Source organism: Acomys minous, assembly GCF_964271855.1.
Source record: "Acomys minous genome assembly, chromosome: 8".
Lineage (NCBI taxonomy): Eukaryota > Metazoa > Chordata > Mammalia > Rodentia > Muridae > Acomys > Acomys minous.
This window is the reverse complement of record NC_140489.1, coordinates 31,613,634-31,632,146: the sequence shown is the minus strand read 5'-3', so window position 1 is coordinate 31,632,146 and position 18,513 is coordinate 31,613,634. Positions and strand designations below refer to the sequence as shown.

Below are 18,513 nucleotides of genomic sequence, written 5' to 3'. Positions count from 1 at the left end.
CCCAGATTTCTCTCCCCTTTCCTGTGGATGTGATGTACTGTATGTCCCTTCTCTGCTGTCTGGAAGCTTTGCTGTAGTGGGACCTGTGGCAAGCTCTTCCCTTAACCTACAGCGTTCAATTGCTCTTTTCTTTCTCTGTTCCCTAGTGATGCTCCTCTGGACCTAAAGATTAAAGCCAGTATGATCTCAGATATGTTCACTGTTGTAGGTGAGTAGCAGTGTGTGCTGCACTGGGCTCTCACAGAAAATTAACCAGAGCTTCCATCTGCCAGGCTCTGTAGGTGCTGCCAACTGGCAGTTCCTAAGCCATGCTGAATGTTTTGTACTAAAAAATTATATTTTCAGGGAAGTGTTTATATGTCTCTACTCCCCCTGGCTCCATCCTGTCCTGGGGCTGAACCACAACTAAGGCTGAGACCTGGGGCATGGGGATTGTGAGCCGAGGCAGGGAATTAAGCAAGAGCTGCAGAGAGCCGCTGGAGAAGCCCTGTTACAAAGGAGACCGGCTCTATTTCTCCTACACAGTCTCTCCTGGTTTCAACATGATCCCTTCTACAGTGTCATAGCCAGAGCAGCCCTAGGAAGAAATCCCCTTTTAAGTAGATAAGCCAGAACTTTGAAGTGGAGATGGGCAGTCAGGTGGGTATGACGTGGATTTATTATTGGGTTTTTGAATTCCCCCCCAAAAGACACAGTGAAATGCATTTGATATGAACCCTTGTACCAGCAGATGTTGTAAAACTTAGCTACTCTCTTCTTTTTGCTTGAGAATCTAGTTCTTCTTATGAAAGAAGTAAAACTAGTGGAAATCGAGTTTCTTAAGCTGTAGATAATCAGTCATAAAGCCCATTGCAGAGATTAGCAGTAGGCAGTCCTCTGTATTCCCAGTAGGTAGCAGAACACAATGCGCTTGCTATTATATTTTTCTAATCACCGCCCCCCCCCCAAGGAAAGCTACTTTAAAACACACCAACAAACTGGTATGAACAGCTATGTGTTTGAAAAAGATGGTTTGCTCATTTGTTTGAGACTCATCAGAATGCCACATCTCTGTCAATCAGGGTTACGTGTAGCTCCTCTGTCAGCATCGTCCTCTTTGGCATGAATCTAAAGGTGCTTGAACCAAACCAAACAGGCTGATGTCTTAGAAAAGGATAGCTCCTAACACTGCTCAATCCTCCTTCAGGATTTGTGTGCCAAGATCCTGCCCAGCGGGCATCCAACCGGTCAGTTTATCCCACCTTTGAGTCTTCCAGGCGGAACCCTTTTCAGAAACCTCAGGTAAGCAAATTCAGAAGCTGGAGGCCCAGAGAAGGCTTACTGGGGAGCAGCAGCTGATGAAAGTGAGGGGCTGAGCACTGCGGCTGTGAGGTCACTTAGGGCGGGAGGAATGGGGATGTGCTCAGCAGTGGCCGGCAGTTTCCCAACAAACTCACTGCCTGGGCTAATGGTGACTCTGCTCTTCTCATTGCTTCTCCTCCTCTCTTTCAAACTCAACCACTTCTCCCCTCAGATTGACACGCTCATAAGGAAAGCAGAAGGGAGCCTGCTAATTCTTAAGCATGACAAGGCTTTTTCTAATCACACTCTTCTTATAAAGATGCTCCACTGAAACAGTGTACCTTCTCTCCTCTTCCAGCCGACCCTCAGTGGTCATGAGCTCTGCTCAAAGCCCAAATAAGTACCCAAAGAAGCTAGTCAGGGGCACCACGTGGTTTGGGGTCTGCTCAGTCCGTCGCCTCATCAGTCTGTGTTTCAGTAATGCTGCTTAGTGTTTCTTCTTTCTAAAGAGGCTCTACCTGTCTTCTCTGCCTGTCTGGCTTGATTCCCTGCCTAATAATGCTTCGGAGCCATTTCTTGTGGTCCAGCCTATCTTTCAGGACCTCCAGTGTCATTTCACCACAGTTTCCTTGTTTTTCACTGCACTGTTTTGCACTCATTAATTATGGCTTTGAAATTGTCGTGTGCTTCTCCTCCCCTTCTTTCCCTCCTCCCCTCCACTTCTTTCCATCATCTTTCCTCTACTCCATCCCTCCATTCTTCCTTCTTCCAGACACTCTTCTTCCTTCTTCTTTGCCCATCTGCTCACTGATCTCTTTTAGAGCAGTGCTGTCTCAGATACCTTCACATTTGAACAGGTCTGCAGGCAGATAATGTGAAGAAAGACAGTAAGGGCAGGCACAGCACAGTGATGTGACAGGCTGCCCAAAGCCTAGTGAACAGGTGACAGACTGATGAGTGTGGTCTAGTTGGTCACTGCCACGCTCCAGTGTGGGTCAGTGGGGCTGAGAGCCTCCTGTTGTCCAGAGAAAGCAGAAATGGTTTTTTGTTTGCTTGTTTTTAAAAAAATATTGGCAACTAGCTCATTGAAAACCAAACCAAACCACTGCAAGCCAAACGTAACGTGTCTTTGAGCTGGAATGGGTCCATGGCTCTCCATTTGTGAGCCCTGCTCTGGGGTGATTCCCTGGTGGGGCGGGGGTGCTGTGGAACAGGGTGTACTGTATTAAAGAGCTCTTGCCGCAAATTAGAATTACATCAGAGTCATATGTGCTCAGAGCATCATCACAGATCAAAGGGATCTCTGTAATTTTAATAAGAAAATATAGAGAATTATTAACCTGGCCTTAGTGTGGAAGCATAGGCAGTTGCATTCCTGTGCTAATTGTTCCCTGCAAGCATCCCTGGAAGGAGCTGCAGATGTAGAGCTGTGACTGCTTCTGACACTTCTGATATGACCTCTTCCAGGCTTTTCTTCTAGGGATACCAGCATTCCAATCTTAAAGGGATGAATCCCTTTTCTTAACTTGCTGATTAGCTTTTATTGGCAAATCATCAAAAATCGACTCAGTGTTTTTTCTGTTTACCGGTGGTGCAGTGGCCCAATGTCATCCATAAGCAGCCTCAGGATATCATGTATAAAGCCCTGTGGAGGAGCTCTTTGTACTGTGTGAGGTAGGATTGTTGGGCAGGCTGGTTCACTTCAGCGTCTGACGGAGTGAGAAGGTGAAGTTGGAAACCAAAGAGTAGCAAGAAAGCAATGTTTAAGAAAACTGCTCTCGCTTTTCATTCAAAGGCTGTACTCCTTTTTGTTTTTCACGACAGGGTTTCTCTGTAACCCTGGCAATTCTGAACTCGCTTTTGTAGACCAGGTTGGCTTCGAACTCACAGAGATTCACCTGCCTCTGCCTCCAAAAGTGTTGAGACTAAAGGTCTGCGCTACCATACCAGGCTCAAGGGCAAGACTCTTGCATATGGTCTGTGCTTTTTAATATCTTAGATCCAGGAGATGAGAGCCATAGGCCTGTTAGGAGAAAGTAAGGCTTTATTCCATTTTTTGTCTCTTATAGCATCCAGTGTCTGCTTAGGTTCAGTCATCAAAAATCACACAGGTAAGTTCTGGCTCATTTGGAGACTTGACTTAATTTTATCCCAATTCTCAAACAAAAAATCTTTCAGCTTTGGGCTTTCATGGTATATATATTGTGTACCATTTGTGCAAAGAAAAGCGCCAATATCTGAGAGCACCTCAGTTACTGAAGGGATTAAGCTGTGATAAAGGCAGTTAGGTTGAAATAATGGAGAGAGCTTATCCATCATTTTGACCAAAATATTCTGGAACGAAATTATTACAATCCAAGGGGAGTTTTGTCTGTTTGGTATCTTAGGAAGCATATCACTCCTAGCACTACATTGCACTTTTTTTACATTGAATGTTGAACTTATGTGTGTTTATTTCAGAGGTGATACTTGGTATGTGTAGCAATTTGTGACTGAATTTAGGAACCTGCTGTAATTAGACAATGGACAAATGGGTCAAGCTTTGCTCCTTTACTTGTCCCTATAGGAAGTTTCCAAATGGGCTGCCATTTTATTGTATGTTTCTCAGTTCAAGGCTCTGGTCCCATTTCGCTGCAGTGAGGTAAATTGGAGTTCATTGGTGTCAGTCCAGTTGGTGCCCAGCAGGAAGCTCTGCAGCAGGTATCCCTACAGCTGTCTTTTCTGGTGCAATTAGTGGTAAGCTAGAAGCCTGGATGTTAGCTTCCAGTAAAGCGATTTATATGTGAAGAGAAGCCCTCAGGGTGTCGAGTGTTGTGCTTGATAACTACTTCATATAGTTCTATAATGTGTATTGGTGTCCTGATGGTAGAATTCAAAACTGCAGGATGTAGCGTTTCATATTTAGTAATTGTCTGTTATTTGCTGTTTGTAGAAAAACTCCTAAACCAACTAACCAACCAACCAACCAACCAACCAACCAAAGAGCTTATATTCTAAATAGCCCTTGAACTAATTCTCGTGATTTCTCAAGAGCTTGATGAACATCACATGGCCTTCTGGTTTGGTTCAGTCAGTGTCTTTACATGTAATTCCAATCTTGATTTCCCTGTATCGTTTTCAGTTCCTTTACAGGTACCTGCATCATGTGCGTTACTTGTGGGTTTTGTGGTTGTTGCTTTGCTTTGGTTTTTTGTAGTCTTTGTGAGCAAGGCTTCTTTCCAGTTATATATCTAAACTTGCAATTAAACATGATACAAATATTGAGCCAGCTTTATAAGTGTTGAATTTTCTGATTTTACCTCTTTTTGCCACTGGTTTTCTAGAAATGAAGCCCTTAGTGTCTCCCAAATATCATATCAGAGCTGAAGAGACATCAAGAGAGGGAGGGAAGGACAGACATCTCTGAGTATGTAGGCGTCTCTGTGGCTGTCAGGTTATAAACTTTCTAGTATAGTTTCTTTGTGTGCCTTTTCATTTTGACTCTGTCATCTCCATTTCCTCCCTTGAATGTAGTTGAAATTTTCATCTGCTATAAGATGGACTGCGTGGTTGTGGTGGTGCCATGGGAAGCAGTGAACTTCACACTGAGGGAGCTGGGCTCAAGTCAGTCCCTGCCAGCACCTGGGCTGCTAGAGCTCAGGGAGGTTCCTGAAGCCTCTGGGACGAGTGTGGACGTGTGTGGAATTCTTGTGAGAAAGAAAGTATAAAACACTGGAGAATGCTTAAACTAGTGTCTCCACACGGTTTACCCTCAGAAGGCCTAGTTTCCTTCAGAGTTCTGAGTCTTCTAGATCTGATATTACTTTAATATTCATCAACCCATAGTTATAGTTTCTACATATGTCATCTTCCACAAATGTTTTATATTTTCTTCTCTTTTCAGACATTGGTGAAGATTCTAAATAATGTTTCATCCATATGTCTTGATTTGCTGCCATTTATGGGATACTCTAGTTACATTTTTAACACTTTAAAACTTTTGCCATATATTGTATTTGTTATATTATGTCAATAACTCCCTGACTGGAAATAAAATTTAGAATAAATATTGTATTAAATTTTCTCCAGTGCCTCTGTAAAATCCAAAGACTAATATTAAAACCTTCCTATATCTGCTGTACTCCTTGCCATCCTTTAAAAAAAATGATATGTAGTTTTTTTTTTCCTAAGAGTCAAACTTGTAGAGCATATTTAAAATAAATAAGGCAGGCAGGCCAGGCATGGTGTCACATGCTTTTAATCCCAGCACTCAGGAGGCAGAGGCAGGCAGATCTCTGTGAGTTCAAGGCCAACGTGGTCTACAAAGTGAGGCCAGGACAGTCAGGGCTACACAGAGGAACCCTGTCTGAGGGGGAGGCGTTGGGGGGAGAGTAATAAAATAAATAAAGCAGTCTCCATTTTGTCATGCTTTGTGAGCCAATTAAACTCCAAGTACATGAGCATCATTCACATTTGTCTATTGTTGTCTGGGCATCCGAATCAGCCTTACTGGGCAGCAGTTCCCCAGAGCACACAGTTTTGAAGATGGGCACCTCTCTTATTTTTTCTGTTTTCTAGTGCTACCCTAGTGCTTCAAGGGTTTTCAGACATAATTGCAAGTGATTGGGCTAAGTTTGTTGTGGTGGGTTTTCCTCCTCTTCCTCTTCCTCCTGCTCCTCCTTCTCATCTTCTCCTCCTTGTCTTCCTCCTCTTCCTCCTTTGTCTTCCTCCTCCTTGTCTTCCTCTTCTTCCTTCTCCTCTTCTTCCTTCTCCTCTTCTTCCTCCTCCTCCTTTGTCTTCCTCCTCCTTGTCTTCCTCTTCCTCCTCTTCTTCTTCCTCCTCCTTCCTCCCCCTCTCTTCCTCCTCATCTTCCTTGTCCTCTTCCTTCTCCTCCTTTCTCCTCCTTCTTTTCCTCTTTCTTTCTTGCTTTAAAGCCAGTTCCTTTAAAAGCAAGACACATTCTATCAGACCTGCTAATTTATATTTATTCCAGATTTTAGGTAGCTCATCTGATTTCCTTGTAACACTTAACTTTTATTGTATTTTTGTCTTACTTTCAAAGTTGCTTGTAAGAATCATTACATCTTTTAGAAGCCGTCTTTTGGTTTAGTCTACCCATATTTAATAATAATGTGACTTTTTTATTTCTTCTGTTTGATAGCATTAATTCATTTTACTTTTTCAACATTTTTCTCTATGTTCTCTGTTGCCAGTCACAGCACATGTTAGTTCAACTGTTCCTAGTGTCCTTTGTCTTTTTGTAGAGTTCCAAACTTTGTATATGAAACTGCAGGTTCTTGTTATTTACATTTGCTCCTTGTCTCATATTTTCTGCCCCTCAATTATGTAATTCACCTTTTTTCTGAGTCTCTATTTTGTCAGGCTTCTGCCGGCCTTTGCTAGGCTGAGAGAGAAATTTTGGAATTAGTGTGTGCTTCCTACTGTTTGAGTTGGGGCCCGAGTTCCTTTGTCTGGGCCATTTTGCATTCTCCTTTGGTTCCTCCTTAAACCATAATGCAGAGATACGAGAACATTTCTTCTCTAAGTAGATTCTAAATCCAAAGTTGTGTTTTCTGATCATTTAAGTGATTAAGCATTAAGTGGTGCATGATTAATGACAGACTGCTTACCTAGGTGCTAAGTTGGCAGTTTAAGATTTTCTGGGTACCTTGTCACCTCCCAGAGGTGGTGACCTCTCTGTTCAGTTTTGGGTAGTCAGTCGGCCTGTTAGAGTATGTAATTTACTATATCTACCTCTCAGTGTAGCAGAAGGGCTGTGGGTTAAAATCATAGCATGGATGGTTTTCCTTAAAGGGTTGTTGTTGTTTTTAAATAGGATGAACCTACAGCCTTTTGCATGCTAGGCAAGCACTTTACCGACTTTACCAACTGTGTCTCCAGCTCTGCCTTGATTTGATATTTGTGATGTGTTTATAGATCACTCTGGTTCCTCCCCCTGGCCTCCCCCCCTGCCCCCCCCCCCCCCCCCCCCGTGTGTGTCTCTCTCTCTGTGCCTGCCTGCCTGCCTCTGTGTGTGTCTGTCTTTGTCTCCCTCTCTCTCTCTCTCTCTCTCTCTCTCTCTCTCTCTCTCTGTTTCTCGGGTAAGAAAAGAACCATGGAACACAGAAGCATAGGAAGCAGCTCTTGAAAGTGATTGTAGAGAAACTTAAAGAGCTTTAGGCTACTAAGTCATTGTTTAACAGGAGCACCATTAATTAGTGCTGAGAAGGACACTATCTCAACATTTAGGGCCCACCATGCTAAAAAGAAGCAAAGTTGGAAGTGGTCACTAACATTGTTTAGTACTGGCTTCTCCTATGTTCCTAGACAGTGATGCATTCTGGGAATCAGCAGCCTGCATCACTTTAGCAACCTAATGCAGGTTTAGTTCATCAGTGCCTTTACATAGCAGTCTGTCTAGTCTGTACATCTGATGGACATCTTCATTTGCATGCTGTCATTTGAGTATCATTTTATTACTTGAGGTGACTTTTAAGTAACCTGAACAGCAAGGTATGGTGACACACATATAGTGTCAGTGCTTGGAAGGCTGAGGCAGGAGGAGGATCGATCTAGTTCAGGCTAGTCTGAGATACTCTCTCAGAGAAACCAAGGCCTAGGCATGTAGCTCAGGAGTAGAGAAGTTACACACCCGCTGCCCGCTGACTGCCCCAGCATTGAGTAGACACACCCTTAGGTAGCAGCAGACAAGACAGCCCTGTGCTTTTGCCGTTCTCATGCCAGCGGCTTTCTGTGGAGTGGTGCCCGCACGGGTGAGCTAGATGAGCTTGCTGCTGGCTTGCTTGTTTTCTCAGACACTAGGTAGTGCGGGGACACAGAGAAACGTGTCCTCAAGCCACTTATTTACTTTTTCAGTTCCTCTTTACTAAGTAATCATCACACTTTAAAGACTTACAAAACTGACATGTTCTTATCTGAATCAAACTTTTACATGTTGATAATGTAACTGGTACATACTACTAGTCTATTTATTCCCAAAGACTGAGGGAGTTAAAATGCTTCCCAAAATTTTTCTGTAGTTTTAAATTCTGAATATATGGGCTGTATGCTAGCACAACCACTCACTTGTTTAACAGATATATATATATAGATTCACTTCTAGATGTTGAAGATACCACAGTAAATGCTAGACAAATAAATATTAATTTAATGATTTTTCATTATATAGGTATCATGGAGTTTTGCCTATGATAAAGCCTAGTTTTATAATTTTTGTGCTTCTTTTGCAGATGAGTGCATAATTAGTTTCCTTATGTTCAAAGGGAACGCCATACTACTGTACCACCACGTGACTTTAACAGAAATTTTATTTCTTACAGTTCTAGTCTCTGGGATCTTGAAGACCCAAGATTCCAGGCCAGGAGGTGGTAGTGCACACCTTTAATCCCAGCCCTGACAGGCAGGGGCAGGGGCAGGGGCAGGGGCGCAGGGAGGTGGGGAGGCAGAGAGGCAGAGGAGAGGCGGAGAGGCAGGGGCAGGCTGATCTCTGTGAGTCAAGGCCAGCCTGGTCTATAGAGCCAGGTTCCAAGACAGCCAGGGCTACACAAAGAAACCCTGTGTTGAAAACTAAAACAAACCAGCCAACCAAACCAACAAACCCAAGATTCCAGCAAGGTAGAGTTCCTTTTTCAGGCCTAACCTTGCAGGTGGCTGGCCTTCCATCACCTACTCAAAGCCTATCTATTCATACACATTGGCTCTCTGGCACTAACCCTATTAGACTAAGGCACCACGCATGTGCTTCATCTAACTCTGAGTGCCTCTGAAAGGCCCCCTTTCCAAATGCCATCAGTTGGGCCCTCCTTTTGGAGACCACTAACAGCCATGGTGCAAGTACTAGCTGCTCACAGTTGGCCTGCCTCTTGATGGAAGTCTCTGCCGGGTTTCTACAAAGATTACGGTGCCTGTAGTTCTTCACTTATTTCTTCCTTTTCCTCCGTGGCATTTTACCTGTCGTCTTGGACCAGTCATTCATTTGCATACCGGCACTTGCTGCTTTCCTGCTGTGTATCCTCAGAATCGCAGAGTGTGGTCCTCAGGCTTCTGCTGCTCTGTGATGACCATGGCCTCAGGGCTGCCTCCCTAGAGCACAGGGCAGTCAGCCCTCATCCAGCCCTGACGCCAGCAGCCACGGTGCTGCCTCAGTGGGAGCACTTCAACTAGTGCTGCATCTTAAATTCACTGATGATTCTGCTCTCAGTATTTCCTTTCCGTTTCTAAGAAATTCCACAACACCCAGCTTTTTCTTGTGTGGCATGAATACAAAATGTATTCCTTGCTTTCTTGTCTCAAGTCTCCCACCTCCTCTCCCAGTGCTGAAGAGAGTGTAATTACTTACTGGAATAAATACACATTCTCCTTTCTGTGGAGCTGCTTTTGTTTTTTCCCCTGCCCTGAAAATACTGAATGTACCTTAAAACCAAGATTAAGCCTGCAATTCAGGAGACTCTTAGCATCTCTCTTGTTCCTGCTTGTGTCTGGTCTTTAAGCAGCTTTCTACTGTTTCTTCTCTTGACTTGAATTCACTAGCCTTTCTCTGTTTCCTGGGGTTTTGGGTTAAATGGGCTGTAGACTGGAGTGTCTGCTGGTTTGAGCTGTACTGATGCTGAGGGAGTGAGCGTGGGAACTGTCATGGAGTTTGCTCTCTCAGCTCTGCTTTGCTGTTCCTCCTCTTAGCGTGCCCGTCCACTCTCTGCCAGTGATGCAGAAATGAAAAACCTTGTGGCCTCAGCCCGGGAGAAGGTACCTGGGAAGTTAGGCGGTTCCGTGCTTGGTCTGTCGATGGAGGAGGTAAAGATGATTTTATTTCAGGCCTTTGTGGGTTAACAAAGGGCTCAGTACAAATTAGTGAGTGATTCATAATACTCATGATAAATTCATGTCTTGCTCTGACTGGACAAAGATCTAATAGACATTTCTCCTCAGAAGCATCCTAAGTTATTAATTCCTCCACACAAGCTTTTGTCATTTTCTTTGTTTGTAACCTTGCCTTTGACTTATAGCCGTGCAGATTTTAGGTTTCAAAGGAGGTACTCCTGTCTTACTCTGTTCTCTCTTCCTCCACTTAGATCAAAGTTTTACGGAGGGTAAAGGAGGAGAATGATCGGAGAGGAGGATTTATTCGCATATTTCCTACATCCGAGACATGGGAAATATATGGGTGAGGTGACTGCCTTTTTTTTCCTAAAGTTATACCTCAGGTCTATAGAGTTAGCTCGATTAGTGACGCATTGTCATTGCTTCCAACGTGGTGCCGCCTTCCTTACTTTATTTAAAGTAATAATTAATCCGCAAACCAGGCATAATTTTGCATGCTTGTAAATTCCAGACTCAGGAAGTGGAGGCAGGAGGTTTACCCTTTGCTGCCTAGTGAGTCTGAGGCCTCCCGGGCTCCTTGAGACTCAGACTGCAAAGATCGGGGAAGAAGACAAACCACTAGTAGTAACAAATCCCAGAGCCCGCCCATCAGTGGTAGTGACCTGCCTGTGTATTGAGGCTCCAATCCCATTTTTAATCCCGTTTCCCTCCTAACCATTCACCTGTCCTTAATTTTGTTTTTCTTTTCTTTCTTTTTGTTGTTTTTTTAGATTCAGGGTTCCTCTGTGTATGTAGCCATGGCCACCCAGAAACTTGCTCTATAGAACAAGCGATCCTCAAACTCACAGAGATCCACCTGCCTCTGCCGAGCGCTGAGATTAAAGGGATGCGCCACCACACCCAGCTTTATTTTTATATTTTTTCATCATCTTGATTTGAAAACTTGTTTGTCCTCACTGTATGTGCTTAAATAATAATGCATTGTTCATTCCTGCTAAGCACTCAGATCTGATTTCCAGACAGTAAATACAATGCCTGTATTTGAGGGGCGCACTTTGATGGTGAGTTTTGGCAAGTTAAACACCAATTTAACTACTCCACACCCACTACATAGGAGACTTCCATGTGTGTTTTATGACCCATGACAGTCACCCTTCACTGTAATCCCAGGCCTCAGGTGCCAGCAGAGCAGCATTCTGTCACTCTGTGTTTTCCAGGAGCATTTATACATGTGCAGTCATATAGTAGGTAATCTCCACACTCGGCTTTTTTTTTAATAGAGTATTTTTGAGTTTCATGTGTGTTGCCATATGAAGCATCAGTCCATTCTTCATTCCTGTGTAATGTTTGATTGCGAGACTATATCACAGTTTTTTTTTTTTAAATCCATTTTCCTACTGTGGACCAGGTGTGTCAATTTTTGGCTGTTTTGAAGAAAACCCCTAGAGTGTCCATGGGTTGTTCCTTTGTTGAAGGTGTTTAGACGTTTTTTTTTCTCTTGAGTTTGTTGTAATTGTTTGACATCTGACATTAGCGAAGACACTAATGTGAAGAAGTGAAGAAGCCAGGTCCTGGACTCTGCTTCTTCTTTCTCAAACTGAAGACTTTATTCCTAATTGAAACGCTTCATGTTTTATTCATCTGTTTGGATTTTTATTTGTTCATCATTAAATCCTAGTATGTTCTATGTGCATAGCGCTTAGTCATTTCTTCTCGATCATTAAGTTTGTTGGCATGTAATTGTTCATAGTAGTTTCTTATGAGCCTTAGAATTAAAAAAAATGTGTTTGTGTATCTCTCTGTGGGTATGTGCGTGTGAATGTCCGGGCCTGTAGAGGCCAAAGGAGGGCTGGCCGTCTCCTATAGCTAGAGTTACAGGACAGGTGACTGCAGGTTGCCTGATGTGGGAGGTAGGGACTAAGCTGGGGTCATGTGGAAGAACAGTAAGTGCTCTTAACTGTTGGGCCATTTCTCTAGCTCCAGAATTCCCCAATATAATGTCTCCTTTTTTATCCTCTTTTTTTTTTAAGTCTTACTTTGTTTTGTTTTTACAATATTCTACATAAACATTTATTGATATTATCTTTTAAAAAATCGTCTTGGGGCTAAAGAAATTGCTCTGCGGTTAAGAGCACTTGTTGCTCCTACAGAGGAGCCAGGTTCAATCCCAGCGCCCACGTGGTGGTTCACAGCTATCTGTAGCTTCAGTCCTGGGGGACCCAGTGCCCTCTTTTGACCTCAGTGGGCACTACACATGTGTGGTGGGCATACATACATGTAGGCAAAACATGTAAAATAAAATGAATATATTGATAAAAATAAAACAACTTATGCTCATTGGGAAGAGGAAGGGCTTCAGAGGGGAAGGCTGGAGGGTAAGAGGGAAGGGAGTGTGGACGTCATCACAGTGCGCTGTGCACATGCGTGAAGCTGTCACAGAGGGAGTGTGGATGTAATCACAGTGCACTGTGCACATGCGTGAAGCTGTCACAGAGGGAGTGTGGATGTAATCACAGTGCGCTGTGCACATGCGTGAAGCTGTCACAGAGGAGTGTGGACGTAATCACAGTGCGCTGTGCACATGCGTGAAGCTGTTACAGAGGGAGTGTGGACGTAATCACAGTGCGCTGTGCACATGCGTGAAGCTGTCACAGAGGAGTGTGGACGTAATCACAGTGCGCTGTGCACATGCGTGAAGCTGTCACAGAGGAGTGTGGATGTAATCACAGTGCGCTGTGCACATGCGTGAAGCTGTTACAGAGGGAGTGTGGACGTAATCACAGTGCGCTGTGCACATGCGTGAAGCTGTCACAGAGGAAGTGTGGACGTAATCACAGTGCGCTGTGCACATGCGTGAAGCTGTTACAGAGGAAAGACAAGTTAAGCTCAAGCAAAAAGACAATACATGAAATACTGTACGATTTTGCTGTGGGGTCTTCCTAACCATACTGCTCTTCCATCTGTCTTGTGTTATTGTTGGTAGGCATTTTGCTGTTAAGTCCCACCTTGTTATTTTTGCTGGAAGAGTCAGTTGTTATATAAGGAAATTTAAGCCTTCATTTATACATACGTTGCCATTTTCCATATCCATCCATCAGGTTTGCATCTGAAGAACTTCTTTCAGGATTTAATGGAACCCACACGGCTCTGATGGCAACAACTTGTCCATTTCTGCTCTTCTGGTTCTCTACAGATGATTTTGTTTGAAAGATTTATTTGACAAGTAGTAGAATTCTATTTTTTTTTTTTTTTTTGTTTTGGTTTTGGCCTCGAACTCACAGAGATCTGCCTGCTTCTGCCTCCCCGAGTGATGGGATTACAGGCGTGCGCCACTGCACCTGGCTTTAGATTGACACTCTTCTTCAGTACTTAAAAAACAAATCTTTCCATTGTCTCCTGGTGTGCCCGTTTACCCTCCCTTCCTCCCTCCCTCCTTCCCTCCCTCCTTCCCTCCCTTCCTTCCCTCCCTTCCTTCCTACCTTTCTTTCGTTTCAAGACAGAGTTTCTCTGTGTAGCCCTGGCTGTCCTGGAACTTGCACTATAGACCAGGTTGGTCTCAAACTCAGAGAGCTACTGCCTCTGCCTCCTGAGTGCTGGGATGACAGGCATGCGCCACCACACTCTGCTTGTGCTTATTCTTTTGAGCACAGAGCTGTCTTCTCCTTTAGCTTGCTTCTGAGGGTGTGGGTGTAGGTTTGTGTAAGTGTGCATGTGGGTGTGTTTCCACACTTTTTATTATTTTTTTATTTTTTAAATATACTTTTATATTATTACACATATATACAATAAAAACAACAGCAAGAAGAACCATGACAAAATCAGGAATTATATAAATGTTACATTGTTAGTGTTTTGGCTATTTGTATTTGGCAACCTTGAAGAAAACATCTTTCCTGTCTTGGTGCATCTAAAATTCTGAATGTAAATCAGTATCTATCATATCTTATCATTATTAACATAAAACTATCTAGACCTAAAGACATCTTAACTCCTAAACAACTAAGCTTAATTGTAAAACTAAACTATCTGGTCTTAAACCCCATCAGAGACTTGAGAAGGAATAAAATTGATTACCTGAGTATACAGGGAGGGTAGGTTAGTAGCTTCCCAAATGAGATGATGACAGAGACAGTTTGCTACCTGAATAGTCACCCAAAACTCTATAATGTAGGAGCATCTTCTTCAGCCTTCTGGCACAGTATATCTGACAGACATATTTGTAAGGCAGGAACTATTGAGGACTTGCTTAACCTGTCTTGGCAAGGTTTGGCTGTCCACTCTGCCTGCATCCAAGCTTGCCCTTTTTTAGGGAGAATTCTGTCTGTTGTAGAAACAAGGACATTTTTGCCCAGTGGCTTGTTTGCCATATTTGAACTCATCTCCATAAGGAGGTTCTTTGATGCTCATCATCCTCTTTTAGGATGGCTGGGTGTTGCCAGGCATTAACGTGTCTCATTGTCAATGAATCTTTAAAATAATAAAAACCTTTTTAAATGCCATCTTCTGTATGTCTCTGAGGTTTTTGAAGACCTTATCTAACTATTTTACTTTATCTTTCTATAGAATCATATCTATCTGTTACACCTAAGATGTGATAAAAATAGGCTAGTAATTGATATGACCATGAGTTGATCAACAAACAATTAATTTATATAACTTATTTATCCTAAAGAGCCTATAATAGTACTTTTAAAATATTGGAAGTAAACCTTGGATTATAATTGAGTTATATGGTACAATACCGCATATTAGAGTAGAAATATGTATGTGTGTGAAAAATAATCTTACATTCGAATTCTATACCACTGTATCTAAAATTAAACTTACTTTTGCTTCTATATACAAAATTCTATACTAGTGAATTAAAAATAACCTTGTGAGTGACAATTAAAGCATTAAGATGAAGTGTAGATTCAATAATCTACTTTTTGTTCTATTTTCCTTATGTATTTCTATATTCCTCCTTCTTTGTTTTCAACCCCTATCTCCAAACCTAAGCATGGAAGATAAAGGAAAAGAGAAATCCCTGAATCCAACCTTGTTTTCTCTTTAAATAAGACCAATAATAACTTATAACCAACTCCCATTGAAAATAACCCTCTATAGCCCAAGAAAGCAACCAGAAACCTACCCGACCTTTCTTGAAGGAAATGGGACATCATTTTCTTAAGGTTTCTTCCAGCTGATTTGGGACAAATAATACCTTTGTAGGGGCCCAAATAATATTGGGGAAATGGTTAAACAAGCTAGGAATAGCATTTGTGGTCCAGTTGCTAAATGTTGAGAAATCCCAAGCTTACTTGTAGTTCTGTGTGGGATAGTCTGAAATGCTGGACCAATTGGGATTGGAAGCTTTCTTAGAAGGTATCCTGGCAGCTGTCCTGTTCTGATGAGGAACGGCAGCTGAAGTACTTGGTGCTGGAACGTGAAGGATACAGGATGTCAGTGTCCAGCATGTGAGAGTAATGAATCCTGTCAGGTCTGATCCAGAGTCAGTGGCAGGTTCTTTTGTTCTGAAAACATATAATTTCTCACAAGCAGTCCTAAAGTTATAAATGTGTAAGGTGTGTGTGATGCACTGAACATTTGAGGCTGGTTCTCTGCTCTTTGTGTGAACAGGTGTTCCACACTTCCGTACTAGCATGCAGAGGCCAGAGGCCAGAGGCCAGGGCCAGCCACCTTTCCTGATGGCTCTCCACCTTATTTTATCAGTATATCATGGGCAGGAGCTGTGGTTGTGTGTATGCCAAGGTTTGTATGGCTGTGAAGGATGACTTGCAGGAATTGGTTTTTTTCCTTCTACCATGTGGTTATAGAATAGACCTCAAGTTCACCAAGTGTGGTAAGCCCTAACCTGCTGACCCGTCTCTCTGGCCTGTTTGTTTGCTTTTGAGACAGTGTCTCTCATTAATGGAGCTCTTCGGTTGGGCCAGGCTGCCTGGTCAGTGAGCCCTGGGTGTTCACCATTGCACAAGCCTTTTTCCGTGAGTGCTGGGAGTCCACACCCATGTTCCCATGTTGACACCACAGGCGCTGTACCACCTGAACCATCTCTACAACCTCAAGATTGTTTTAATGGCTGTTGTGTCTTTTAAGGACATTTTTCATTTTGTCGGCAGCACCCTAACTTCTATTAATTCTAGTGGACATTTTATTTCCAGTATTGATTTATTTTGTATGTAGAATTTCTATTGGTATTTTTTCCATCTTGATTCCCTCTTTTTCATTTCCTGTAGATACTTACGCATGCATTCTAATAATTTTAGTAAATATTCTTTTTAAGAAACTCGTATCTGACATTTCTGAGTGCATTGACTGGCATTTCTTCGGTTTATGGCAGTGGTTCTCAACTTTCCTAACCCTGAGACCCTCATGTTGTGGTGACCCCAAACAGTAAAACTATTTTCATTGTTACTTCATAACTGTAATTTTGCTACTGTTGTGAATTGCAATATAAATATCTGATATGCAGGCTATCGGACATGGGACCCCTGTGAAAGCAGCCATGCCCCACCATTTGAGAACCACTGTTTTTTGGATACACTATTCATATTTATATGTACAGTAAATTTTGACTAGACACTGTATGTGTACACTGAATTTTCAGTGTTTGGATTTCCTGGCTCTCTTTAAACCCTGCTAAAGTTTCTATTTGACATAATTTTTTCAGGCTGCCTTCTGTACCTTGTTATGACAAAGTTAGGGTTCTTTAATATAAGCCCAGCATATGTCTACCTCAAAAGACACATTTAGGTGTCTGTGAAGTGACCCAGCTGTCAAGAAGATTTCTGTGTCCTGGCAGCTGGCACTCAATTGACAGCCCCAGTGGACTGTGGGAAGTGCTTGAGTTAGATTTAGTCTTGTTCTTTCTTCTGACTGTTGCTTTTTGCTTAGCCCAGAGAACTTTTATACCTTCTGCCCGAGCAGATTGCTATGTACCCCAAAACTCAAGGGACGTCTTATCATTATCATGCATAGCCTGTGCCTTTTCAGTATATTGCTCTGAAAATTCTAGACGCTTTTTATATCTTTAATCTAGTCTTTTCATCTTAGAGAACGTGAATCCCCCTGCATGCTCTGGAAGTCACCTGTAGGAAGAAAGGCAGAGAACTTGTAAGACTTGATTCTCTTGTTTCTCACTAATAGTAATTGCCCCTACCGCCATTTGTTCAGTGTCTGAAAACAGTTGTTTCTGTATCTTGTACACTTTTCTGGCTGCGCTAGGAGAGCAAGGCCTGTAGCAGTTAGCCTTTCGTGTGTAGAAGAACTGTTTGTTTCATTGCTTTTGAACATTTTCCAGACAGAAAATGTGTGCGCCTTATAATCCTGCTCTTTTCCTTAAGCATCACATTACCAAGATTCATGTAGCTACAGTTCATTCCTTTTTAATATCCCTTTCCTTTTAAACTGTGTGCTGAAACTCGTATTAATTTTACATTCTCCTGTTGGTGGACGTTGGCCTTCCTTCTGGTCTGTAACTGTCAAGGATAGCTGTGCTGTTGGCGTTCTTGAATGTGTCTCCTGGGTGTGTATCTAGGAATGAATTGCATCAGGCAGCTTTTCTGGAAGAGGTGTTCTCAGAGGCAGCATGTGACACATGTCTTGGGAAGAGCAGAGCAGGTCAGACAAGGAAATCAGTTGATGCAGAGTGCTCCTATCAAGGAAGGCGTTGTGCAGCAGGGTGGACTTGAGCAGCCGTTGTCCTGAGAAGGTTTCTATTTACAGGCAAATGGTACATCAGAGATGTGGCATGAGAAAACTCTGAAGAGACCTGTGACCCTGGTCCTGCAGAGTCAGCATTCAACAGCTGTGTCGAAAACATGAGTGAATTAGTGACACAGATTATCCAGTTTCTGACCACCCCACCCCACCCCTGCCTCCAAGAGTAAACTAGTAAACTACATGGAAACACTGGATGCTCCCATTTTGGGGACATTTGGATGAAAATTTCCCACGTACGTCCTTTATGCTGCTCCCTTCAGTTTCTGTTGTTGTCTCATCTGGGCATATGATTTCTTGGTTGTTGTGGTTGTTTTGATTTTTCAAGACAGGGTTTCTCTGTGTAGTCTTGGCTGTCCAGGACTCTGTAGACCTGGCCTCGAACTCACAGAGATCAGCCTGCCTTCTGCCTCCCCAAATGCTGGGATTACAGGCATGTGCCACTGCACCTGGCATTGTTGTTGTTTTAACCTTTCATTTTGATATTTTGAATGTAGTATATCACCTCTTATTAATCTAAAAGGAAATTCTGTCTTTCTGTTTTCTATGTTAGATCTCTTTATTTTTTGTTTTATTCTACTTACTCTACTTGTTTATCATTTTAATTTGAGCATCTATCTCTTCAGTTGGCACTTTAGAAAAAGCGTATAAGCATTCTGTCCATTTTGTAATTGGTTTGTGGTTTTAGTTCTACAT

The 18,513-nt window shown here is 42.7% G+C and overlaps 1 protein-coding gene across 17 annotated transcripts in view; it reads left to right on the top strand.

The window, feature by feature from the left end:
- The window catches only part of TTLL5 (tubulin tyrosine ligase like 5), a 238,117-nt gene that overhangs the window by 55,710 nt on the left and 163,894 nt on the right, over nucleotides 1-18,513 (top strand). For 10 of the 17 annotated variants that reach the window (XM_084791586.1, XM_084791585.1, XM_084791593.1 and 7 more), the window contains 5 exons: nucleotides 147-208; nucleotides 1,187-1,281; nucleotides 9,958-10,071; nucleotides 10,350-10,441; nucleotides 17,152-17,211. In XM_084791586.1, the coding sequence (XP_084647712.1) occupies nucleotides 147-208; nucleotides 1,187-1,281; nucleotides 9,958-10,071; nucleotides 10,350-10,441; nucleotides 17,152-17,211 (423 nt within the window). Of the gene's footprint in view, nucleotides 1-146; nucleotides 209-1,186; nucleotides 1,282-9,957; nucleotides 10,072-10,349; nucleotides 10,447-17,151; nucleotides 17,212-18,513 lie in introns of those variants that run through there. The other 7 variants (XM_084791595.1, XM_084791594.1, XM_084791590.1 and 4 more) reach the window with 5 other exon arrangements.